Raw genomic sequence first — 26,907 nt, forward strand, 5'->3', positions numbered from 1 at the left:
TTCGTATTATTGATTCGTGCTTGAGACGATGGCATTTGTTTAATAAAATGTCTAAAAAGTCTGCCTAGATTTGTATCTAAGAATGATCTAGGTTTTTTCCAGCAAAGAACACTACATGCTTCACTTCAAGCTCACAACACAAATCATACGCAAACCACATCTTCCAGTGATTTTTTTAAAATTCAATATTCAAAAAGAACATTGACTAATAAATTCAATATTCAAAAAGAACATTGACTAATAAGACTTAAAAATATTTCGGTTTTAGTAGGACAAAAGTGAATTTAATGATTACTACGTCCAAACTTGATGTGATCTACGTAGGAGAGCCAAAATGCCAAAGTCTCCGTCCGTACCGTGTGTCGTCGGGCGGCGGCGCGCCGGCACTAGAGGTTCACGTAAGTGGGCTCCTGCGGGCTGCCGAGCGTGGCGGGCAGCGGTGTCGCCGCGTCCGGCCGCAGGAGCCCGAGCCCGGATACCATCACGCTACTTGATTCCGGACTGGTGGTCAACCAGAAGGAGCGAGGACACCGTGAAGGATGTGCAAGGACAGCCAAGGAGATGAAGGAGAGGGCATGTTATCATGAGACGTTATGGATGACATTCAATATGTATATAACAGTTAATATAAAGCATATGTGAAAAAAATGTATTAAATTTATTATAAATTTTATGAAGGTATTGTAAAAATTTTAGACAAATAAACAAAATACATAAAAATTATAAATGTTGGAGCAATATGCAAGATAAAGCAGAAAGGAATGGTAATATGAAAGGTAAAACGATAGGAAGAAAGTAAGTAAGAACAGTATAGATGAATCGGCGCCGGCGTCAAGTAGCGTTTGGCAGCGAAACAATAAAGAGCGTAACAGAACATAGTCACCGCCAGCGTAGTGGGGGTGGGGGCCGGCGCAATCCAGGATCGATCCGTGAGAAGCGGCAATCATGAGTGGAAAAAACATTTCAATGAGTACAAATATCACGAGTCTTAACTTAACTATTTGTCTTGTTTTGGTCCTTCATTTGGTAAAGCGAGCGTCATTCAGAAAATGTGTCAAGATTTTTTTGAAAGCTTTCTTCGACAAATGATTGCCCTCTCTCCGTCGAGATCCGTGGGAACTATTCTAGGCCTATGTAGCACTACGACTTCCACACTTTGTCTACTTTCAAAAAAATCTATTCCGTGTGTTTCTACGTCAAACTTTATTTCTTTGTGAAAAGACACATTTTCTGAACAGTTTGCTGCTTCGCTTTTGATTAACGCCCTTGTTCCGTGGAATAAGAGCACAGCGTTACAGTGGACCGAATGTAATTATACTATGTATGTTCAAAACAAACACAACATCTACTACGGACTTTGTCGAATAAACAACTAATGAAACTAAAACGTTACGACTAGGCTCCTCTTGGAATTGCCGTGAAATAATACGAAAAGATAAGCCAAGTCTTTCCACATAGAAACAATATAATATGAAAAAATAATGACCTAGCATTTAAAAATGCTTGTTCTTTTGTTCATTATTATTGATTAAGCAAAACGAAATGCAAAACTAATATAAAATAACACCCACCTGCAAGGTTTGCACCACTGGTTCTGTTGGTCGAGGCCGTACCTCGCTCTACATTTTTTCAAACTATTTCCTGAAAATTTTAAATATTTCGATTAGAGAACGCTTTGGTGATTTTTTAGTGACATGAGAAATCAATAGATATGGACTCGATAAATTTTGCGAATTGCGAATTATGACAGCAAACTAAATATATTTATGCAAATTAAGATACTAAATGTATTGCAAATTGACAAATATTAGGAGACGTCACTAATATTGTATACTTAAAAAGGGTCCTAGAGTGACGTCACGGTGATAGCACAAAATAATTTACCAAAAATTATATTAAAGCATTCAAAATAAATATGGCTAAAGATCTACTCTACATAAAGCGACATGCACAAACACACCCATTTAACTTGTTAGTGAACATGCAGGAATAGGGGCGGGGGGCGGGGGAAATAAAAAATGACAACGGAAAAAACATAGGTTTAAAAAAATAGCGCTCTACTCAGAAACTTGGACAAAATAAACTAACTACGCAGTCTATCCAAAATAAAAGTAAAAACAATCACAAATAAACATGACGCTCATAAGCAAATTCAAGCAGAATAGGTTCTCCGGAATCAAAATAAATGTATGTTCATTTGGCCAGTATCATTATAAATAATAGAGAAGCATCGGCAGCTTTGGTTGGAAGATAAAATGATCTAGTCGAGTCCTCGGGATCTCCTCATATGTATGTACGTTCTCGTTAAAGTAGGGCGTCCTCATGCACACTGCTGTCGGAACTCCTCAACGGAAGCAATCGGAAGGCTGTCCCAGCCTTTACACCGAGCATGTATATACAGTCCCTGCAAAGCAATTACTGAAGTATTCAAATATTGACTGTTGAATAAAACATGCACGTTCGAATATACGGAGGCGCAAATCGGAGCAGGAAAGCCAAAAACCGGGACAACCTTCGAAGGAGTGCCACTTACATATTTCCTTAGCGTTGATTATAAAAACAAAATAAATAAATGCGATAAATATTAAATAAAAAATGCTGTAATATGACTACAACCTGTACCCCTTCAACCAACATTCGGCAATATTTCTACGTCTCGTTTGGTTCGGACGGAGTTCAAAGCAATTGAACTCGCAATAGGACGTGGGCGGGATGGGGGGAGGGGACGTCGGACGTCTCTAGCTAATCCTTTATTAATTGACCTCATTTTTAATGAGCTGGAGCGGTTATCGCGTTACGTCGAGACGCCCGGCGCAGGCCGTGTAGATGTGGATGTGGTGTGGACAGTTGGACACTGTGACCGATATACATTGTTTATATCGTTTTATTTTAAAACGTTTATCGAGTGTTCGGCGTCGTTGGTCACGCTGAAGTACTTATAGAGGATAGAACAATTAGTATTCATTTTGTTTGTCTAATCTAATCAATAATAATTATAATCTACTAACTAATATTGAATGTTCTAAGCATATTGTATACGACTTGTCGTGTATAGTTGAATAGTCGCGCAGTCACGTTTAAGGAGAGGAGGTCCAAATCGGAGGGACAGAGAGATAGGGCGTAGGGTTGGCAGTGGTCGTTGCAAGGCAGTACCTCCATCGGTTGTCTCCTGTTTTCGTTTCCTCTTCTTGCCCCTTTGCGTATTAGCCCTAGACGACCAATCGGGATAGAGCTGCATGTGCAGCTGGCGCTCGCGCCGCGCCAACTCGTAATATTTCGCTTGCTCCTCGCGTCCGAGCGCATGCCACTGTACCGAACATGGAAACAAAAGAGAAATGCACTTCGACGGTGGTTCGCGACCGCGACCTAGCTCGGTGCTAGAAAAACAGCCCGCAGTGAGCGCACCCCTCGACAATTTTGAACCTAAGCCCCAAATGAGAATGGCCAATTGTGGTGTTCCTCTCAGAACCTATTCTGCGGTCAGTATCGTCGCGCCTCGCCTAGACATAGATCAAACCAATGTTTCCGGTCGGGTCACTCACGACTACACACAGAACACAGAGGCGGGCGGCGCGGGGCGGGCCGGCCTGGCGGGTGCGAGCGCACCCGACGCCGCTCGCCTCGCGGGCGACGGTCCCAGCCGCTTTTCTAGCACAGGCACCACCGGCCGTACTAACACACGGAGTAAACACACACACTCATACAAGGATCGGGTTTCGGGTGCTCGACGGACAAGCCGGTTAGTTCGTGTTAGGAGCCCTGGACGCAAGCAAGTCGGATTAGTGGGGGTCGGGAGGGGGAAGCGAGTGTACAAGCCGACGCGACAGTCCGTCCCCTCGTCGCCTCTCCTAGGGTCCCAGGTCCCATACCTCCCAGCTCAGCGGGACCGCGGTCCTTTTTCCGCTTTTTCTTTTTGGAACCGTAACCGTAGTTGTCGCGCGCGCTCCAGCCGGGGTACAGCTGCATATGTAGCTGTCTCTCTTGTCTCGCTTTCTCATAGTACTTTGCTTGCTCCTCGCGACTCAACGAATGCCACTGCGTATTTATGAGCATTGCATTACGAATGTTTCGCTGCGACGGAGCGTGTGGGAGAGCGCTTGCTACTCTTGTTAGGGGTCGCGTTCCGAGAAGCGCACCGGTCGGTCATGTTTGTTATTCAGCGCGCTCAGCGCAGATGTTAGATACGGACACACTGGCACACACGCCGACTGTTTACGCGTCGCGGATCGCTTTCCTAACAAGATTAACAATGAGCACATCGTCACATAAAAATAATTCAATCAAGACGTTGAACGTAAACGATCACGTTGTCAAACAATATGGTGACCTTGGTATATATAGATGACAGAAACCAAGTGACGTTAAAGTTCTACGAATCAGTTCAGTAGGTTTTGATATTTGTAATTTAATTTGAAGCTCGTTTAAAAATTATAAAAAAGAAATAATGGAACTTAAAGTAATCTTAAACAATGGTCAAATTGGACAAGCACTTACCCGTCTGCCGAGGATCTGGTTGATCGCGGCTGACTCTTTCAGGGTGCACTCGGCGACCACCTTCGCCCTCATCTCTTTCATATAGAGCATGAAGGCGTTGAGGGGTTTCTTGATATGTGGCTTCTTGTTCTGATCTTTGTTATTACTGGCGGAGCTCTCTGAAGGCTTGTCAGAGCTGCTCGAACCTTTCTCCTGAGACCTGGAATTTTGTATGCAACAGATTGAACGAAAAGTTTTCATAAAATAAACAAAAAAGATAAATGGACAGATTTCTTTTTAAGTAAACCAAATTATTCGTATTTTTTTTGGCAGAATACTTGTAATTAGAATGAATATTTATTACGACTTAATATTAATTGTTATTATGTAGTAACAAGGAAAGCAAAGACCGTGCAAAGTGGAGTAGGTTGAGTAGGAGGGCAGACCCTGGCAATAGCCGGGATTAATGCCAGGAGGAAGAAGAAGAAGAAGAAGAAGGAACATTTTATTAACACTTATAACTACAACTATCTAAAGTAATAAATAGTATTTTTTTTTGTATTTTTTTTTAAATTGTTAAAATATTAAAAAAACTATATAATTAAGTTAACACAAAAAACGAATTATCGACACATTTAAACGAACAAGAATTCACCAATTATATCATTATAAGCTTATAACTCAATTAACATACCTATCAAAAAAGTTGGGAAGACCCATTAAAGAACGTCACATATCTGTCCAGCTGGTGTCGTTATCATTATCTTTCATAGTGATTCGATCTATCATAGTTATCTTTGAATCAATGAATATGAATCTTAATATGAGTTTAGGTGTTAACACTGCATACAATAAACAAGCGTCGCGTCCGGTTCGAAATAGACGCGGCTTCCGGCGAATGCATTGACACCGGGATAGCGGACATGTGGAATATATTATCGATTTTTATATAGAAATTGTAACGATTTAGTACATTTATAGTATTTTTTTCATATGAGACAGATTTTTTATTTATTTTTATTTTAAGGGGAAATAAATAGTTAAGTAAATTTTAAAACTTTAAAATTTGTAAACTGACTTCAAACTTATGAGGATTTTTTGGAAGTGTTTCACTCATTTATCTATACCTATTATTAATACTAATATTAATGCTGAATAGTTTGTTTGGTTTAACGTCCTTACCTCAAGACTTACAGGTTCCAATTACATCACGTTAATTGTTTCTATGAAAGCCACTGTATCGGCGCTCAGAGTTGCCTACCGTATACTTAGTGTATCATAATACTTTTAGTTATTCCCTTTTGTTTATGGAGCGATTAATTTTCAGAAAAAATCAATTAAAAATCCTAACGTGATTAAAATGCACAAATATTAGGTTTATTTAGGTACAAAAAGCGCTAGTGTCACTATTATTATTTCATTAAACATACATATTTAAAATATTATAACACATAAAAAACACAGGTTATTGGTATCAAAATTTAAAATAGCCGATCGCGCGTGTTTCACATCCCATTTCACGTTACCCAATTAACGCGGCCATACATTAGGACAAAAGTTTTAAAACAAAAAAAACGAAACGTGTCCACCCATCGAGCCAATTTATTCGTATCGCTGACAATATTAATAATCGAGTGGAATCCTTCTAAAACTAATGACTTCCTGCGACGTTGCTTTTAAAATAGACTGACTGGCAGTGGTTAGTTCGATACGTCAAGAATGGTTTTTATTTGGTAAATTAGTTCGTAGAAACGACACGAATGGACTTCCTTTATGGCAAGTGAAATGGGAGAAAGAATTAGAAATGGGCGTTGGGATGTTGTTTGGTAAAATTAAATGTTTAAAAGATAAATGTATTGAGACGAGTCGTTGCAGCGTGGTGGCTTATTTATGGAGATGTAATTTAGTATGTTAAAGTTGATTAGTAGTTCAATGTATTAATCTATAAGAAGTCCTTAGTTTAGTTAAATAGTTAAAAATGGATGATCTTTACAACTTAACGTGCTTATTCGTATGTTCAATGAAATAAAGCTAGCATTAATGTTATTATTGAATCGGCGGAAAGTGGGGAACGGAAGTGTCTTAATGGAAACGTGTCCTATACACTAGGTTCCCTGTTCTATGTGCGGGATACAGTTTACAGCATGAAGGTAAAATAATATAGAAAAAAAATATTTTCTAAGAGATTTCTTTTAAAAAACTCATGTTCCAACAAAACAAACAAATAATTCTGCCTCTATATTATTGTAACAAAAATTTAAGTTTAAACCACATCCCAACAACTATTTAAAAATCTTACTAAAACATTTCGAAATTGTAAAAACGTCTAATAAATTACATTAGACCGACCGTACCACGTTCAATTCCACTAAAACGGTTCTTAAAGGCGCCATAGTGCTGCGGAACAGCTATGTAGTGCGTATAGAGAGTTAAGCAGCTCAGTTTTATACTCGCATTCAAATATGAAAGAGGTAGAAAAAAACAATGCGTGTGCGCTCGAAACGAGGTATTCACGAGGTAATTATTGTGTAGGCTTCGTCGAGCCCAGTTACACGCGAATAAACCGGCCTTTCACGAAACTACGGTAAGACGACGCTACCCTTTTATATCCGACAGTTTTCAATGTGTTAAGATTTTCTATAGTATTTCCTTAGTAATTAGCTAGTTTTTTGGTTTAGCTTGGTGTAGAATTGGGTTGAGCGAGCTTTTCGAGGTTTAAAATGTATTAAACGTAATATATTACACTAAAGTTAAAAAATACGAGATTTTAGGCAATTTCTAATTTAGGCTTTATACAAATTACCCAAATACTTAAGAAAAAAAGACTAAACCTTCCATAAGAGCAATATAGTAATAAAATTTCAAAAGCAACTGTCACATACAGTTTGTCGCCAGCAGTGCGAAGGGTAGCGGAGACGAGCTCGCCCGAGCAGCCGTTAGCCGTCTCATATATCATCTTAATTAAATTTCTCCGCCAGGAGCTTATTTACATGATTGTGCCTGGCCTTTTATATATTGAATGTGGTCGAGTGCGAGGGAAAGCTGTATTACTAATTTTATAATAAGCAGGAATGAATGGGTTTTGCCATTTAACGTGTGCGATGTTTTATTCTAAATGAGACTTGATGACTTTTTTCCCCTTTTTTTACAGATTCACGCTGTATCCCGCACATAGCATGTTAGGCAGAGAGACATTAGGCTCCTTCTGACAACTAAGACATTTCGTTCCCCACTTTCCGCCAAATTTTTCGAAGCATTGCGTGCTGACTGACGGAACTCAACGGGGCTTAGCCCTTTTTCTAGAGCAAAGAAATAAAAAATATTAATAAATAATAATGCATTCCCTCGAGTGGGGATCGAATCCACAACCGACGCGCCGTAGTAACGCCTTATGCTCCTGCGCCACGACAGATAATAATAAAACACAGAAATATGTACCTTTTAATAAAAACCGTCATTTCGATTCAAAGATGTTAGATATAAATAATTTGACAATTAAACGAGTCACTTAGTATTTAATTGGTTAACTAATAATACTTACTATTTTCGCCTTTACGAATTAAATTATATATAAAAATTAAATTATTACGTCTAACCAAACTACATTTTTCCAAATTATCATAAAGTAGTATCTCCAAATGACTATATTTAATGTATAAGATCGCTATAAAGATTATTTTTTATGGACAGACCAGACCCCACTAACGCTAATATATTAAATTATTCTTAGCACCAGTTATTTTTGAAACGGCCTTAACTTTAGCATTCATAAGTTCGATTTGTTAAAGCATTCAATTTATTTACATTCTTCCTTCATCTTTATTCGAGTTAATAACGAACTACCTATTCAGTGCCGATTTCAGTCGAAACTGAGACTGTATATTTTTTGTATTAAATAACATTGTTTAAATATCAATAATACCCCGAATGGGCATAGAACCCACCATTAGTGCGGAAAGAAATCATCAAATCTGTCTAGATTTGAAAATATATAAATATATTGACTCAATAATCATTCGAATGGAATAGAACCTACACATATTGCGTTAACAGTCAGACGCTTATGCCAGTATTACGATCAAGTGACAAATACCTCTATTGGTCACATATTATAAACACATTTATTGATTTCTTTTCAAAAAATCCTTTAAAATATTTTTTCTTTTTTCGTTGTACCAAGTTACCTCGATGATTACACATACTTATGTGATGGCGTGTATCAACGGTGAGTGTCACTTGTTGAAAGGTTTAAAATTACAGCTTCTTAAACTCGTTGTTTCTTTTTTGTTTTTGTTTTGTAACCGTTTTTTAATTTGACAGCCCTTGTGTTTGTGGTTAATATGAAATATGTATGTAGTATGTTCAAATTCAATATAAAATTAAATATCAAATGTCTGAGTGTTTAGTGTTTTTGTCAATATTTTCTTTTAGAATTATTTTATTTTAACAATACTATAGAGTTGTTACACACTGATTAAATAAAAAAAATAGAAAATATATTAAAAAAAACAATCGTATCAAGATTTGTACCTTGAAATTTTTGTTATTGTTCTACCATTTTTAACTTTTAGATAAGACAACAAAATTGATATTAATTTTTAATTTTTCGTAAATCTAATGATAAAATATAATCATAAAATGATTTGATCATGTCTAGACTGTTCCTCGGTACATAGGTACCGACCTACCATTCTATTTATAGAATTCCACCCTTATCCTACATATCACGTCTTGCAATGCATGTTAGGTGACCGACCGTAAACTTGCTGTTTTTCTTGCGAGTAACTTAGAAGATGAGATATAAATATGTTTTTATAAATAATGTTAAGTTTGCACATAGCAGGGTATAGACTCTATTCTTTGCTTCTGTCCGTCTTTGTGTCATTGCATGTTGAGTTGTCCAGAGAGATGAAACAATAATTAATCGCCGTCCCACTTCGCGGCAATAGCATCAAATCAGATTTTGTCATCTCATAATATTTAATCATTCAAATTTCAAAGAAACAATAATTATTCTTTGGCATCGTGTTAAAACACTCCGTTACCTACTTTTGGTTCGATTCTCCAGACATTGCATGTTGAGTAGAGGAACTATAACGCCTTGGCTTATCTTATTACTAGAATGAGAAAATTAAAATAATCCACTCCTTTGGGTGAGAATCAAACCCACAACCGTTGAGTTTCGACATATAAAATTATTTAATAAAAATGTCATACACATACATACAACTACTTGAAAAGATGTAAAACATTTGATAAAGTAATAACCCCTCGATTACAGTACAAAACGGCATTTGAAACAATTAGCCCTCGCGCGATTCGCTACATCTGTCCGGCTTATCAGGTCCAGGGATCTAATAGTTCATATCGCGATATAGTAGGGGTGTGACGTCAAATGACACAGTGCATTTTGTATTAAAAGTTAGTATTTATAAGTAATATATGTTTTCATATGAAAAATATAAAAACTTAAGTGACAAGATACTCGTTTAAGCTTTTTTTGTTTTTATTAAGACACTGATTCGCAATACAGTAATGTATAATAATTTTATTATACAAGAAGATAAAAAATATTATTTCTCACATACAAACGTATTTTATTTTGTCACATCAATTTAGAAAATCGTCTCTATTTTATATTTTCACTTTGAAAAAAAAAACAACAAAAAATACTATTCTATAAAAAAAAACTATTTTTATATCTAAAACGTTACAGCCTATCAACTAATCTACTATAGACGTTATATTTAAGGGCGTCGCCCACTGCGTTATCGCTTCATCGCCAACCGTTTAGTTTGACATTATAATTTGCGCGTAACAACGCTAGTCTTTATTACGGGCACGTGGCTAATGCATTCTTTTATAGCTGTGTTGGAATAATTGTTATGTTTATATGATATCGTATTCGATTTTGTGTTTGTTTTTATTGTTTTTTTTTAAGAGTAAGAAATGAATTATTCTATATTAAAAAAATATATTGTCATAATTTTGTAATTTAAACTGATTATTACTTGAGACAGTTCTCAGGTAAATTAACTTATATAGCTAATTTTAATTTTGTAATTTGTAATTTTGACATTATTTAAGGTTCATATAAAGTAGCAACAATAGTTATTTTTATTTATTTCATATATTTATGTTTAAGTATAAAAAAGAAATAATTTAATCTAGTTTAAAAAGATAAAATTTAAAGAACAACGATAAAATAAAAATAATAAGATTCCATTCATAGAACCTTACCTCGAATGATGCGTGAAGAGGTCGGATTTGGAAGGTGGCGGAGGTACAAGCGCGGGGCCTAAGCCCAGGCCGAGACCGCCACCCAGCGTTGGGGAAAACCGGTATAATTCACTATAACAATAAATTCTACATTAGTACAAAAAAACAGATAAGCATTTTACCTAAGCGAGATTAAATCTCGTCCGTGAGAATAACAGTAAATTTAGAATATATTTAACTATTAATACCCACTTCATATGTAGTACTATGAGTCACAAAAAATGGAAATATCCATAAAAAAATAATTGCAATAAAAAAAAGAAATATGGGATTTCCTAATTTCTCCTTTTTAAGTCAAATTTCATAAAATATTGTATTTAATACAAATAGTTTTCAATTTGTCTTACCTTGATAGACTAGAACTGCTGATGGGCAGAGAGGTTGGGTAAGGACTCCGGAAGCCACTCGCCGCCGAAGATATGGGGTACATGCTCGGGGTGTGCCTGAACCATTAATAAGAATTACAAAAATTTTCTGAGTTTTCCAAAAATTATACTTTTTATTATAAACGTTGTGGTCACAACGTTACATTGCAAATACATATTACACCCAATCCAAAAAAATAAGTTTAAAGTAAAAGTAATTAATGTTTAAAAATATTTAAGTTTTTCATGTATAAATAACTTACCATGAAGCCGCTACTTGCGACATCTCAGGGCTGAGCATGGGGTAAGGATACGTACCCCCTGGGAAGGGGTACATTGGCGTCCTTGCGAGACCCGCAGCTGTAATAACATGTGTATATTACTTTCAATAACTGCCATATAAGTAAAAAACCTTTTTAAATAGAAAAATAATATAATGTTATGAAGAAAAATATTTTTTTATTAAAAATAAAAACCAAATTCTAGCACTAAATGAAATTAAAAAATGCTACTAGTATTCAACACGTCATATTTAACAAAATAAAATAAGAAGAGTCTATAGAAAAATATACAGGCTAAAAAGCATATATAAATAACCATTTAATATTAAACTCTTCCAAAGCATTAAAAAAATGAATATAAATAGTATTGATATATTTCAAGACATTAATATCTTACCTAACTTAGAGTCTAGCTGATAGGGGGGAGGTATGCCCATGTGCGCGGGCGGGGGCTGCCCCAGGTCACCGCCGGGGCAGAACAGCGAGAGACTGCCACCCGCCGGTAAGCCCATCTTGCCGGCCTGGAATACAATATGTTATGTTAGAAATATTGCATTCGATAATACAAGTATGCATAATATACTTATTAATTATTTGTAGATTTAGCTATGCAGCTGTAGACGGTGCTACAAAAGTTCGAATCTCATTTGTAGTGTATTTTAAGTTTGTATTTTCATTGGATCTGGTCAAAGTTGAGTTTTAAGACGTTTTGACGAAGTTTTTAAAGTAATCACAAAAATGATTGATTGAAATGACGCTGTACACCGCACACAGCAGGGTAGGCAGAGGGAACCTAGTGTTAAAACACTCCGTTCCGTTCCGTGTTGTGAAATATTTCCTTTCTTCGAGTGGGGATCGAACCCACAATCAGTCGATTTTGCAGCACACTTTGCGCCCCTACGCCACGACTGACCTGAAGATGAACATACAGAAGAAAGTTTGTCAGCTCACGATATTTATTTTGGTACGGTAAAGTTAGTAAGTAATAATGAATTCACCAAATAATATTTTAAAAACGAATCCATAGAAAACACTCCAAATTGAAGTGACGCTACAAACAATTTCGAACACTGTTTTATCCCGTTTGAATCAAATATAAATATTGCACTAATATGTTTGGTTTATAATTTAGGTATATGTACATATGAGTAATAAAGAGTTAAAAAAGAAGGAAAGTAATGAGTAATCATAAAGTAATCATTATGAAAGTTTTTTTTTTCTATATTGTAATAAGAAGAAGAGTTGGCTTGCTCTGTAATACAATGAGTACTACTCATTGCATTAAAGAGACGTTTTAAAAAAAAATGTCTCCATACTACTGTCATCAATTATCACCGTGTTGTTAGACAATAACCGCCACTAATAAAACCGGAGTGAGAGAAACCTAGGTACTACAATTTGACGTACCTAAGCGCAGCATCCAGAACAAAATGAACAAGATAAAAGCCGTTTAAAATCCATCGAAACGCACGAACAAAACCGAGGGAGTGCGCAAGACGCGTCATTAGCAAGTAAATTGGCGGCGGTGCCGTATAAATTTCGACCTACCCTCCCGCCCAATTATGCAAAATGGCGCCCGACGAGGGCCATTCAACCGCGCCGTACTTCCGAGTGTCTCACCTCTAATTAAACTGGATCTTCTTTTCAGCACTTTATTATGCGAAATAAACGACAGGATCGCTGGTGACACGTAGGCGTAAATTAATTATGGTGTTTTCACGAGGAACCCTGAATGCTAGTGTTTTGTGTGATTCCATTCGCTTTTGAATATCAACTTCTATTTATGTTGCATAAAAGGAACAGTCCGAACACTTTCAATTTGTATAAAAATTTTAAAATGCTGAAGTACTGACGTTTACTTGTGTCGTTGTAATTAATCCGCTTATTTCTGTAGCCTGTATTACTTTATATGACCAGTTCAAATAAAAAATAAAAAAAGTCTTTCATAAAAATAAATCTACACGTGAAAAAGGGTATTTTTTTTAAGACAGGAACTATTCACTTCATAACTTGAGGTTATCATTCTAATGCTAAGTCTTTGAAAACGAGTTTAAAATACTCTCATGTCGCTTTAACCCATCTAAAGCGAGTTTGTTGACAATTCCTTCGCCGCTCCTTCGTATTGGAGCAGGAACTACTTATTAAGACAATAATTACCACGAACAAAGAGTCCCCACTAATTAATAATAAAACACGCACAAACAAAGCCCTCCATTCACGCTCGGGACAGCGGATAAAAAAAACAAAAAGAGAAAAAATAACCAAAACGGTGGTCGAAAAGCCTCAACATGCGAGGAGGAACAAAAAAACCATAGACAATGATGACAGTCGAGATGCATAATGCGGGAGCAGAGCGCGTTCTTAATTTGAAAATATTTCCATAATAAGATTTGTCTATGGCGCGACCGGTAACAAAAGATGCCCGACCTTTGTTCAGCTGACAGCTCGTAATAATTTGAAAAAATTAAATAACACCGTACGGTCGGCAGTACTGTGGCAGGCCGGAGTTTGCTAGTTATTGGCTAAACAACTTTTCTCGTTAAAACTTACAATTTTGAAATTAGTAGGTTCGCGTCGCCTTTTCAGCTCTTCGTGTGTATTGAGAAGGTTCCTAATGAAGACCAGGTGGAGTGGTCGGCTATAGAAGGTACGTCGAGAGGGTAGTTATTGAAAGCATGAAAGCATCGCGTGACGTCACCGCCACTCAAGCGACAAGCTCCAGTCGCTAATTGGAACTCGTGGCGATAGGACGCGAGAAATGTTGCCTCAATCGACTAATACTTCAAAATTGAATAGGTTTGTTAACGAGCGGCCGGCTGAATGTTGCGAATGGAGTCGAGTACTTGGTTAGCGTTCGTTAACTACCTTATACGTACGTCTATTTTTATTTCTTTTGTAAATAGAAGCCTTCAAGTTTTATGATTATAATGCAGAGGCAATAAGCCTAGGTGGCCGTCGATGTCACGAGATTTCAGCACAAAATGGAATTTGACGAGATCGCAGCGGACTCTAAACGGACGCACACTAGCACGCGCTACACCCCTTTAGTTCACCAATGCGGACGAAGTAGGGCGTAATATCTTGAGAGTTCGCCCCCGGGGTAGTGGGCGTGGAAATAGGATGCTGCGTTGCCATGGCGACCATGTGTAGGGGTAGCGTTCACGTGCTCGAGGCGGCGGTGTGGGTGTGGGTGTGGGGGCGCCGTGTTAGTGTGCGTTTAGACTGCCAGCCAGCCGACCTTGGAAGTTTCGGCCGAGTTATAGTTGCATTTCTCTTTTTATGCAGGACAAAGTCAGCAAAGCGTTAACCTTGACAAACAAAACTATTTCATTACAGTCCGATGGCCTTTAACACGTATAAACTTTTATGACCTCTCTAAGCGCATCCACCCATTAAGTGAAATATTTAAAAATGTCACATTTTTAACTAAGTTAGCTTAAAAAATAAAAGTACCCTCATTGGTTATTCCGCATCATTTCTTATACATTTCCTCCATCGGTCCTCCGAACCGGATGTGAGCGCAGCCGGAACCTTATAACGAGAAAACGCCGAATATATATTTCATACGCTCTTTGTAGAAAGAAGCCTTTTGTATTGCAGGGGTTACAATATAGAATATATATTCGCTTTAAATTTTGTAAGAATCTTTAAGGAATAGATACTATAAGTATACAGTACCTATACTTCGAGTTTTAGTAAAAACATCATTTGAATATTTTCATTGATTTTTCAATACAATACAATTGTAGTATGTATTGCAAGTACATTTTTTTTATTTTTACATATTATGAGGAAATAAAAAGAAAAGTGTAATATTTTTTTTCCAATTTTTACACTCTTAAAGGGTAATAAAAATCTAAAACTTCAATTTTGGAGGGTAAAATATTCAAATCTACGAATCGGGGTGGTACTTAGGGCAGGGGTTAGTGACCTTTTTCCGGAGGCTGGTATGCTGAGATCAACATAGATGTATATAATTACAGGATATAAAGTGAACAGATAAGATTTGATGAATAATAGGAATAAACTATGAAAAATATTATATCTTATTCTTATTTTTTTATTAAAGTTCTCACCGATTTCTTATTTTTATAAAATGGTAAATAAATGTAAAATTCTTCTACTTTATTAATATCTTAATATGTTTTATAAAGTGTTATGGGGTAAAATTCTCTGTTTTAAACTGTCATTTTCTTTTTCGTCGCGAAAATACCATTGTCTGTCCCATTCATCCTGTCAAGACGCCCTCAGCTGTACTTTCGTATGTCGTCATTAGTTGTAGAAATAACTACACGCAAAGTAAGCTATTTGCGTCAACCTGTAGGGCATTCTCAGCGCCAACTTGGGGTGTGATAGTGCCAATTGCGCTCTTGACCTATTGTTTTGTATTCCACTCTTCTTATCACCTGTTTGAATACGGTTTTTTATCATGTTCTTCTGGAATTTATCGTAAAAAGTATCCTTCTATATGGAAATTCTTAATGTATAAGGAAATTCTAATTTATATGGATATGAAATATGTCTACTGTTCTTTAATTGCAGTTTTTTATGCTTGAAATTGAGAATTCATTACGGCATAGAAATAAGTATATATAGCAAAAATACCAACTAGCTGATTATTTATTCTATTCTTGAATTAACAAAATAAAAAAGGCAACTTCAGTTTTTTTCCCGCATAGCAAGGTAGTTAGTTAATCGTGTTTAACATTATGGCGAAAATAATGAATGATTCCTCCAAGTGGAACTAGAACGTAAAACCACAACTTACAGCAGACACTGCCCACTACGCAACAATGGCGTAATAATTAAAATCGTTCTTCTTGTTAACAAGTAAAATCGTATAACACAGACAGGCTGGAGCTTAAAGGAACGTCAAAAATGGCTAATCAATACATAGCTCTTGGCGTTTCCAGTCTGCTATATCCAGGAGCGGAGGGTATGCCAATTATGTTTTTGACGGCACTGCCTCGGAATTGGAAGGGGTTTCGGTTATGTACGAGGGCTTGGATTTACCTAAAGGGTTATTTTATGACATTTTTTATTATATAACAGGATTTATCTTTTGGTGGAGAGCAATGTTGTAGATCGATGGGGAATTGTAATTTTTGTAGATTTTGTATACATTAAGATAGTTGTAATTAATATTTTTCACTTGTCTTATAAATGGATACGAACCTATTTATTCCTCAAATTAAATAAGCAAGAATGTCCAGGAAAGAAAACAAAACTACGCAACGTAAGTACTTCAGTTTAATACCCATCTATAACATTCTATCGAATAAAAAGACAACACTACCATTAATTCTGTCATTTTGTCCTCATCGCTACTAAATTACAAATAGCCCACATACCTCCTTGGTACGAACACTCAGAAATGTCACCAGGAATCCTTAATTAAACGGATGTGGCCAAAACGAAAGTGATCAAAACATTTGCCTTGACACACCTAACCACACATTAATCTCAATAACCCAACCAGCCAACCACTGAGTCACTCCATGTAAATCGTGGAGCTTGTTCAAACGTGGATATTATAATATTTCAATACAATTGTTTCGTTGACAAGGATTGAGTCACTCGTGAACCAAAATAGGTCCAATTAATAATGTAAAAGTTCTTGATAGCTTGTACAGTACGTGAGGTGGTGCTTGGATTTTTACATTACTTGTAAAAATATGGTTTATTTATAATTTATATATATTTTTTAAGTTGGTAGAGAGAAATTGTGTTAAGATTCCTCACTTTCTATTAATTCAAAATGATGCAAGTTGAGTGGCGAAACTCAACGCTGCCCTTATTTTTATCCGTGAAGAAGAAATGAGAATGATTTATACAATAATAATATTTTGTCACTATCTGGATATTTGTCAATTGATGTCGGAACGATTTAAATGAAACCTTATATTTATTTAACTCATATTCTGCAGAGAGCAAAGGCATCTGTCATTTTATTTCAGTATTTCATTTCCGCTTTCATATCCACTTAATTTCCTTCTTTAGAGATAGTGGCGGAATCCAGCCCTTTTGACTGGACAGACCAACGAAGTAGGATTTTTTTATAATATATTATCCTGACATTTGCACTCATTACTATTTGCGGGCCTAGTCCTTCTCTATTAAAAAAGCTTGATATTAATGTATAGCTTATTTAACAACCTCTCTTAGACGGTTTCCGAAAGGTGCAGATTCGAATCCAGTTAGTTTTTTTGAAAGATTTCAAATATTGAACCTGCAACTGATGATTCACCACTAGAATCACATTAGGATAGAGTGTTTAAAACTTGAAGCAACAAATAGTAGCGTATACGAGCCAGTATAACTTCAATTAATAATGGGCGAGTCGGTTTTAAATTACAACTCTCATAGTACGGATAGCTTCACAATTGTAATCTAGGTCTTAATTAAATATACTATCAAGTGCGTGCAGCATAAGTAGGACATTTTAAAGTTCAAATAGTGTCCATATAGATTTTTCAATATTTATTCCGACCATCGGATTTAGTAACTGATTTATGTGTTTTTTTTTCTTTTTCTTCTGTAATATAATATACCCTTCCGTTATCTAGAGAACGGGTGGGTTAGAGACTCATAAACTATTTTTTTTAGTTTTCTAAAATTTGTAACGATATCTTAAGTTCTTTAAAAAACGTAAACAAAGTAGCTATCTACGACATGTCAACTAATTCAAGTAAAGTGTTCCCACAGTGTGGTCGTTCTCTTCGCACTCGTTTTCTTCGCAGGAATTTCCCATCAACATTAACATTACAAAGTGTCACGTACATTATTTCTTAATCTTTTATTATTGAGTTTTCGTCATCCAAAGCATTTTAGATGCGCGCGCGCCGAATCCTCACCATATCTTTCGCTCCCGACAGATTATAAGAATCTTCCAGAATAATTGTTATGTTATACAAAATGAAACCTTAAGGCAAATGCAGAAGATAAGTTTTAGAAGAGCAAGATTGTGTTTAAAATTAAATACGTCTGAATGATTGTCTCTACAGCTAACCGTAAAAATTCTTCATCAACGGATTGCATTACATCGCGATGATACTGTTTAACGGATTTATAGTTCTGGAGAATGTAGGTACCTATTCTTTTCAGCTTCATGCTGTATTCCTCATAAAGCAAAGTAAGCAAATCGAATCTAGTGTTTAGACACTCCGTTTCCCACCTTCCTGCGAATTTTCGAGTCGAGACACTGCGTCTCGAGTGGCAGAGCTCAACGCCGCGCTTTTGCTTTGTAGATAGAAATAGGTTCATTTTCAACGAAAAGACAAACCTTTTCTCACATATTTTGTTTTAACTAGAGTAAGGTTTAGTGTTAATTTTATGATTTATAATGTTTATTTTTGGAAAGCAAATTGACACGTGGAACTTGAATCTACTACCATCAAGTGAGACTACTCAAACAACTACAAGTAATGTCTATTTTCCCAATAATTAACTCCATATAATTTTTCTTTACACATACATTATAATACAAAATAATTGTCGACAGCCATCGCCGTACACGATAGATCAAACGCGATTACAGCGAGTGGTTAAAACAAAATACCCCCCTGGTAGTTAATGGCACCAGCTAATGTGACACTAATCATACCGTGCTGTTAGAAAGCGTCTTCATATTTGAAGACATATTCTGTGAGAAAGAAAATATAGTCAGGTAATGTTATATAATTTATGATTTATAATTTTATTAAGTGTTCACTCCGTTCCCACTACGCAAGCGAGTGTCGGAACTCAACGCCGCGATTTGCGTCGTTACCAGTTCCGCCATGCAATGTCTCGAAACAAACGAGTGTCTTTACACTAGATTCCCTCTGCCTAACTTATACAGGAAAAAGCGTGAAGCTGCTTTTACAGTTTAATAATTCAAAGTTTATTTTTAACTATCAAAGTTTTTAACTTTTCTTCAGAATAGTTCTGTGGGAACCTTCAACTAATGTGCGGGGACACGTTTAATAAACAAGCGGCAATTAAAGCACACGACACGTCAAAGGGTTAATATCAGGTTGTCCGTTTACAAGCGTTTATCATTCGAGGGATGGATTTTTTAATTAAATATGGGAAATGTACACCTTGGGGACAGTTGAGTTTTTATTAATGATTGCTTATAATTTACAATTCAATTATCTTATTAATTTTATTTACATTTCCCTTTAGTTTTTGTTTAATTATTCCCGTAAAGCACGGTAAACAGAAGGAACTCAGTCCTCTGAGTAGGAATCGAACACTATCACTGCGCCACGACTTCTCTTTATTCCAATTCAAAATATCATTACCTACTCGAACCTGTAACCGACTTAAGAACAAATCCAACTATAACACGAAGCGTCAATAAACACTTCAACAAGTTACTCTCGAAACATCTCCAGTAGCAAAACATTTTCGTTCACCAAAAATATCAAAGTTAAAAATCATCGTGCAAAATTAATACACAAAATGTTGACAGGTTGAAAATTACTTAATCCTTTAAAGTCTGGCACAAAATTCGATCATTTTTTGCAATACTCTACTCAATTTCCAACGCTATAAACAGGTGGGGGGCTGTGTGCAGTTGACGGCGCCCTGAGCGCCACTTCAAAGGATACAAATGTATGAATTGTTTAGCGAAACTCACCCGCGGGCTACGGGCTGGCCCTTCCGACCCGCGATTATGGAAAATTCGGATGTTATTTTGTATATTGGAAGGAATATGTATGTCTAGTTAAGCGATGTGGAGAATTTACGTTTAGAAATGTTGTAATAGTTGTTATTTTTTTATAAGGACGGTTAATTTATTTTTTTATATTATAATTATTTCTATGACTTATTTATATTTTTATAAAACAATTTTTATGCTTATATAATATTTTATTAAGAATTTTAGCACACATTCTGTGATTTTAATTAAGATTATTAAACTAATATGTCCCTACTATATACTTATAAATATTAATAATTCTTAGACATAACTTAATTATAAGAAGGGTAAAGGAAAAAGTAATGAGCGTAGCGCGATATAAGTAGTAAAATATTAACAAGGGTCGATGTCAACCCCAGGGGGTAATGCACAGGTTAACTGCTATTTTTTTCATACTTTACAGTAGCACTGTAAAATAGTAATCCGTTTACATAGACTTTACAATAGGTTTTTAAATAGAAGAAAAATCTTCTAAATAATGTAATAATTATTTTAAAACGTTGTTCCTTTTCTTATATTAATAAATATTGAACCAAATACAAAGACTGTTGAAAAATAACAGTTACTTTTATTATAATAAAAGTTCGTTATTTGTTTGTTTTCTTCTACATGCCTATATAGACAGACCACTTTTTACTTTCATAGTCCATTTCTAGCAAATGGCAAATGACACCACAAAAACAATGGCCAACGTTTAATATATTGAATTACAAAACCGTAATGCTCATATAAAATGCACAGTATGTACACCATCAATTACCGCAAACGATAGGTACATGACGGTATTACCTATAATTATAGTAAATACTATAGAAACTTACAAAAAATTCTACCCTTTATAGTTCTAATGAACATTTAGTAAGACATCAGGTACGATTAATATATGTGTATGGATTTTCCAAGAAAAATGTGTATAACCCATAAAATGTATGAGATTTTAATTCAAACTCATAAAAAGCTATTTTCTTTGCTATGATGTTTTGTACTTATCTAGGGTTGTCGCTTAATAATAAATTCATAATATTATATTTTTTTTTAAATATAAAATAAATAATAAATTATGATTATTTATTGAATCTTACAAAAATAATTCTCGATCCAAATAAAAAAAAATCAACTATTAATTTTAAAAAATGCCATAAACAACATATCCCTTTTAAAAGCTACACTCTAATTAGTAGAAAGCGAGCAATGAGTAAGGCATCTAAATATACGCGTTAGGTATTTCATGCCTTATCTGTACAGACTGGCCTGAGACCATAAAGTTCGTATACGAGACGCAATAAGTCTATTTTAATTACTGGCCGATATCGGCAGATTCCTGTCTTACCTAGTCGGGAGCTGTGCTCTACTATGTTCGGAGAGGGACGGTTATTTATCGATTTTTATTATGTTTTTTTTTTATTTCGGAGTTTTCAGGAGATAGAGAGTAGTGTTGAAATATTTTTTTCCTTTTATATAACTGAGAACAGAGAAACGAAAAAATAAATAAAGTTTTTTATTTTATTTTATCAACAAACACTAAATCGTTATGTACGTATAATAACATTGACGTATTTGAAAATAATGATTTAATTGTAAATAACATTTATCCTGCAATTTAAATCACAAATACTTTAATTAGAATACAGTCATACTCAGCTTACTAATTGAGCAGAAACGGATAGCGTATGTCACAATTAATTACGTGTTATAATTATTAAGTATAGCAAGAGATATTAGCATATATAATTATTTTATATAAAATCGAATAACATCTTACATCAATCGAATTAATCGATTCAACAAGAAAAAATCATTAGTATTCAAGTGAACCTAAAAAATATATATAATTAATGACACAACACCAAATATAACTAACTAATTCGCATCGATATCGATATCGATAAATTAATTCAATCATCGTTCTAACACTACCTAACACAAACAAGACTCGATAACGAGGTGAAATATTCACATTGGGAGCTATACAATCGTGTGTATGTTCGTCTCGCTCGCACTTGCAAGTTTAGACGGTTGTAGAGAGGGATAAGAGAAAGACGGCACGCGACGGCGGCAAGTACAAAGGGGTCGGTTCTCTTTGATCTCGACGCGCGTGCGTAGTGTACGCGCGTGTGTGCGTTTATGCAGATGAGATGAGCCCCAGAATTTGATAATTGCAAAGATTTATAAGATTCTGTAAGGTCGTATGTTGGGGGTTCGATTTTTGATATGTACATAGTTAATGATGTTAGTTTTAGGTATTGCTATTTATTTTAGCGATTGTTTTCTTTTATATATTTAAGTTAATGAGTGTTTATATTTGATTAAAATTAAATATTAGGTTATTGATTGACAGGGTTAAGATATTATAATTTTTGCTTTGAATTTGTTTATTAAAATTGTTTATTTTTTTAAATAAAATAAATCAACTATAATCAAATTTATAATACCGAATATCCTAACTTTTAAATTAACAATGATTATAAGACATTATTTTTGCAATTAATTATATTAATTCTTAATTCCAATTTCCCTTCCTTCCATTCCAGCAAGGTGGAACGGAGCGTCCACACAGTTACGTAACGTAACGTAACCTTGTTAACTGACGGCTTAATTGATAACGAGATAACGCATTAATCCCCGTAATGGCGCTCCGACACTTATCGGGTATTGTATTTTGACGGTGCAAGATAATATAATCTACAACTGTCGACATTCTTATGCATTTAACAAGAAAATATAATAAATTAAAATATTTTTTTTAAAATTATTTTGAATTTTTAACTTTTTTTAGTTTTACTATAGCAGGAGAAGCTAATCTCATTAATATAATAGAAAATATTGCATTCATTGCGATTCTCTCTCCCTACAATTTTGAGTGGCGGAACCCAACGCCGTGATTTTTTTTAAATATTTTGTAGAGAAGAATATGAATACTATTCGCCCGAGTGGAAATAATCGCGTGTGCACTTACCACAACTGCTTCAATAAACTTCTATACATAATCATAAAACAAATACGAAGGTTAAAATGTCAATATAAATATTTATCTGAGGCGGAAATCAAATTCACGACTTCCGGTTAGTGGTATCCACCCCATGTCGCACCGGACCCTTATGAGTTAATGTTGTTTTAATGTTATGATTTACATGCTTAGTTGCCTTAAGAACAATGAGAATAACTAAGAAATATAAGTTTGTTGAATTTTTATCTGGTCTTATAATAATTCATAAAATAATATTTTTTAATAGCTTCCCGCATTTAGCAAGATAGAGGAAGCTTAATTCTTTAAAGCTTAAGTCGTTTGCCATCTAAATTTCGAGACAGTGTGTAAAGGAGCAAGGAAATGAAAATAAATAATTCCTTTGAATGAAAATCGAACCCCCAAATATGGTGTTTACAGGCAGACCTCAAAACCCTCAAATATAAAATAAATAGACGTCTTCTATGTATAAATCCAAACAATTTCTCATTTTACCTAATTTCAATGTCTAACCAAAAAAAGCATCGAACCCACATCCCGCAGAACATACATAACAACTAAAACCCATCGTGTCATAATTCCTTTACCTTCCTAGATCAGAAATCACAGCCAGTATGCAACGCATCATTAGTGACGTATAGGATAACCTCGTTGAGTGCTTAATTGGTAACGAGATACACACTCGATATACATAGAGCCTGATTCATATTTTCAAAGAGTTTTCGCAAAATTATTTAGGGCGTAGGTATAATTTAATTATAATGTTGTTTTAATATATTTTATTTTTTAACACACAACCGGACACAGAAGGGTAGATAGAGGGAACCGAGTGTTAAGACACTCCGTCCTCATTTTCTGCTCAATTTTCGACTCTCCTTGCCAGAGTGAAGAAATAGGCCCTGATATATGTATTAAGTTGTAAATTAAATTTGCAAAGAAACTCCACACAACTCCTAATAATCTCTCAAAAGGAGGTTGTAAAACGTCAATAAACAACTCAAACCAAATCAAACATTTAGTAACTACACATATACAACATACAAATATAAGTAATTTTCACGCGAAAAACTCACGAGAAAATACCAAAGTCCCGATTTCCCAGGCCATTGTCGTTTATATATGTATTTTTTTCATCTTATTTAGCGCTTTGTCGGCGTGCCCTTTGAAGTCCTCCCCCCTACAGGGTGTTACAAATTGCGTCACGCTCGCATTTTGAAGCGTAAACATAGCTCGCTACCATATTTTCGTATGTCGGAAGCAGTAATGTTATGTTTGTTACAATATTACAATCGTTGTACGCTTAGTTTAACAAGAAAGGCTAAAGGAGCTGAGTGGTAAGACACTCCGTCCCCGACTTTCTCAATTTGAGACATTACGTATTGAACGTAGTCCTTCTTAGTTTTAACAATGGCTATAATAGTATTATAGAGATCTATCTTATTTAAAATTTAGATAATGTTTTGTATCTTTCGGTGTTTTCTATATTATACATGTAAAGAAAGGCTCAGTTCGATGTTTTTCCTGCTTTTCATTGTTCATTTTGGGACATTTTTTATTCGCTAGTTGGTGTAAGACTTTTTCTAAAATAAATATTTTAAATGTGAATATTCACATTTTGTATTTAAACTCACAACCTGTCATGTAACCAGCGGGGCAACTATGTGATCTCTTACTTTATCTTACTTATATTGTTCAAATCAAAGCCAATAGATAATTATTATTAGTAATTAAATAAACCCTCGCTTTAGTAACGAGGCAAAGCGCGGCGTTGAGTTCCTCCACTCAACACGCGCATTGTGTGCACGAGAATTCAGTGGAAAGCGGGGAATGGAATAAGCACTAGGTTCCCAGGTTCCCTTTGCCTACTCTGCTACGTACGCGATACAGACTGACGCTAAAAAAATAGGAGTATGTAAAATTTGTATCAGTTAGTAAATAATTGGATAAAAATTGTTTCATGTGATTTAAACCCACAATTAGCAACGGTACATAAAATCTGGTAAATACATACAATTATACTATATAAACTGCATTAATAAATTAATAAAACTTTGGTGTCGTACTAAAAATAAAGAAAAACAATAGTTAATTTTTATTCTAAAATAAAAAAAATGAAGTGTAGAGCAAATAGTAGCGTTTGTGTAATCTACGCGAATTTAGAGTAAGCTGGAGGGGCGGCGGCGGCGGGCGGCGGGGAGCGGCGGGGGCGGGGGTTTTGACAAGTTGGGATGTCAACAGTTGGTGACACAACAGTGGAGTGACCAAGTTAAAAAATATATTTCACATTTTATTTATATTTATATTAAAAAATATATATATTTTGTGATCTTATGTTAGACTATACTATAATTGGTTTTTATTTCGACTATTCTTTTGTAAGATTTAACCATGCTGTGTTCTTTATTACTTTTTTATTGATAATTATTAATAAAAGCAATAATTAATATTATTAATATAAAGGGTCTTAAAAAAGAAGACGATGAACAGTCAAAGCGCTATAACGAGGTATATAGCCAATAAATAAAGGTTAACTTTCAAAGATTAGCAATGACTACTTCTATCATAGAGCCATATATCAAAATGATCATCAAAGAAAAATATAAAAAAAACAACAAAAATAAATTTAAGATAAAATATTTAAAATAAACATAAAATATGGGAAAGCTGTAATAAATCGTTATGACCGCTATCAACAGATCAGTTTAAACTACCAAGCATAATAAATTAACTAATCCTAGGTTACTTTAATGGGTTTACTATGTACTTATAGTGGGGCAGTATTTAAACACATATAAAAATTGTTTTGAACTTTATTATTCCATTCTCTGATTTCCGCCCAAATCCGAAATATTCTGTTCAGTGGCGGAACTTTACGATATTTTATAACGATCAATTTTTTAGTCACTTCCATTCAGTTTTATACAAAACTAAATTCAACAAAAGTTTTACTTTGACTTGAATAAGTTTTTGTTGAATTGCAGAGTTCAACGCCACGCTTTATCTTATTACCAAAGTCAAACAAACAGGTTATATTTATATAATTTATAATTTTACAAATAATAAAAGAAATATTTTTATTTTTTAAAATAAAAACTGAAAAACTGAAAAAAAATGGTCTCTACATCTATAATAACGGTGGTAATAAATCAACATTGTTCTTAAGTCATGTTGTTCAATTTAAATGAGATTAATAGAATAAACGAAAATATAAATCTAGCCTCTCTCTCAACTCAGCATTGCCAAAATGTGACATCTTATAATAAATCATAAATGTATCTACAGAATTTTTGTGAATTACATACATACATCGACTCCTTTATTTCAACATATTAATTTTAGAAAAGCTTCTGAGGATGGGTTACCGTGGTATTTAAGCGATAGTTGTAGGTTCGAAACCCATTCGAGGGAATTAAGTCATCAAATCAGTGAGCTGCGCCACGCCATACGCAAAGTCTCTAATTCATGCTGAAAGTGAAGAACGGAATGTCCGAGTGCTTGAGAGACTTTTTTTGTTAAAATGAAAATATAAAATAATAATAAAACCTTCATATGAATTAAAAAAGGTGACTTACATACGTACCACCTACCACCACTATATGAGATATTTTTCGTATAATGGGACTAGCCAGCAGACCGTGTGTCGCAAAGTAATCATAAATCTGGCGTAAAGCTCTTCAAAGCGAAATCTTAAATATGCATAAAAACGTCAAATGTAAGAATTAATAGCGCTCTACTATATTCAAATGGATTTTATCGAATGATATACTCGCTACGAAAAAAACGAAACAATTTGTAAATATAAAATGTGAAGACAAAAACTGATTTAGGTACATATAACTTTCCTTCTATCTTTTTTTA

General features: G+C 34.8%; 1 protein-coding gene across 7 annotated transcripts in view; it reads right to left on the minus strand.

The window, feature by feature from the left end:
• pan (transcription factor pangolin) overlaps positions 1–26,907 on the minus strand; it is a 122,795-nt gene that overhangs the window by 2,954 nt on the left and 92,934 nt on the right. For 2 of the 7 annotated variants that reach the window (XM_085202137.1, XM_085202140.1), the window contains 7 exons: positions 11,796–11,919; positions 11,379–11,477; positions 11,100–11,199; positions 10,714–10,824; positions 4,495–4,693; positions 3,870–4,035; positions 1,572–1,641 (listed from right to left, as the gene is read on the minus strand). In XM_085202137.1, the coding sequence (XP_085058263.1) occupies positions 1,572–1,641; positions 3,870–4,035; positions 4,495–4,693; positions 10,714–10,824; positions 11,100–11,199; positions 11,379–11,477; positions 11,796–11,919 (869 nt within the window). Of the gene's footprint in view, positions 1–356; positions 502–1,571; positions 1,642–3,153; positions 3,308–3,869; positions 4,036–4,494; positions 4,694–10,713; positions 10,825–11,099; positions 11,200–11,378; positions 11,478–11,795; positions 11,920–26,907 lie in introns of all 7 variants that reach the window. The other 5 variants (XM_085202138.1, XM_085202142.1, XM_085202144.1 and 2 more) reach the window with 4 other exon arrangements.

This window comes from Heliconius melpomene, chromosome 18, assembly GCF_056956725.1.
Source record: "Heliconius melpomene rosina isolate 202511_hmr_F chromosome 18, ASM5695672v1, whole genome shotgun sequence".
NCBI classification, from domain to species: domain Eukaryota; kingdom Metazoa; phylum Arthropoda; class Insecta; order Lepidoptera; family Nymphalidae; genus Heliconius; species Heliconius melpomene.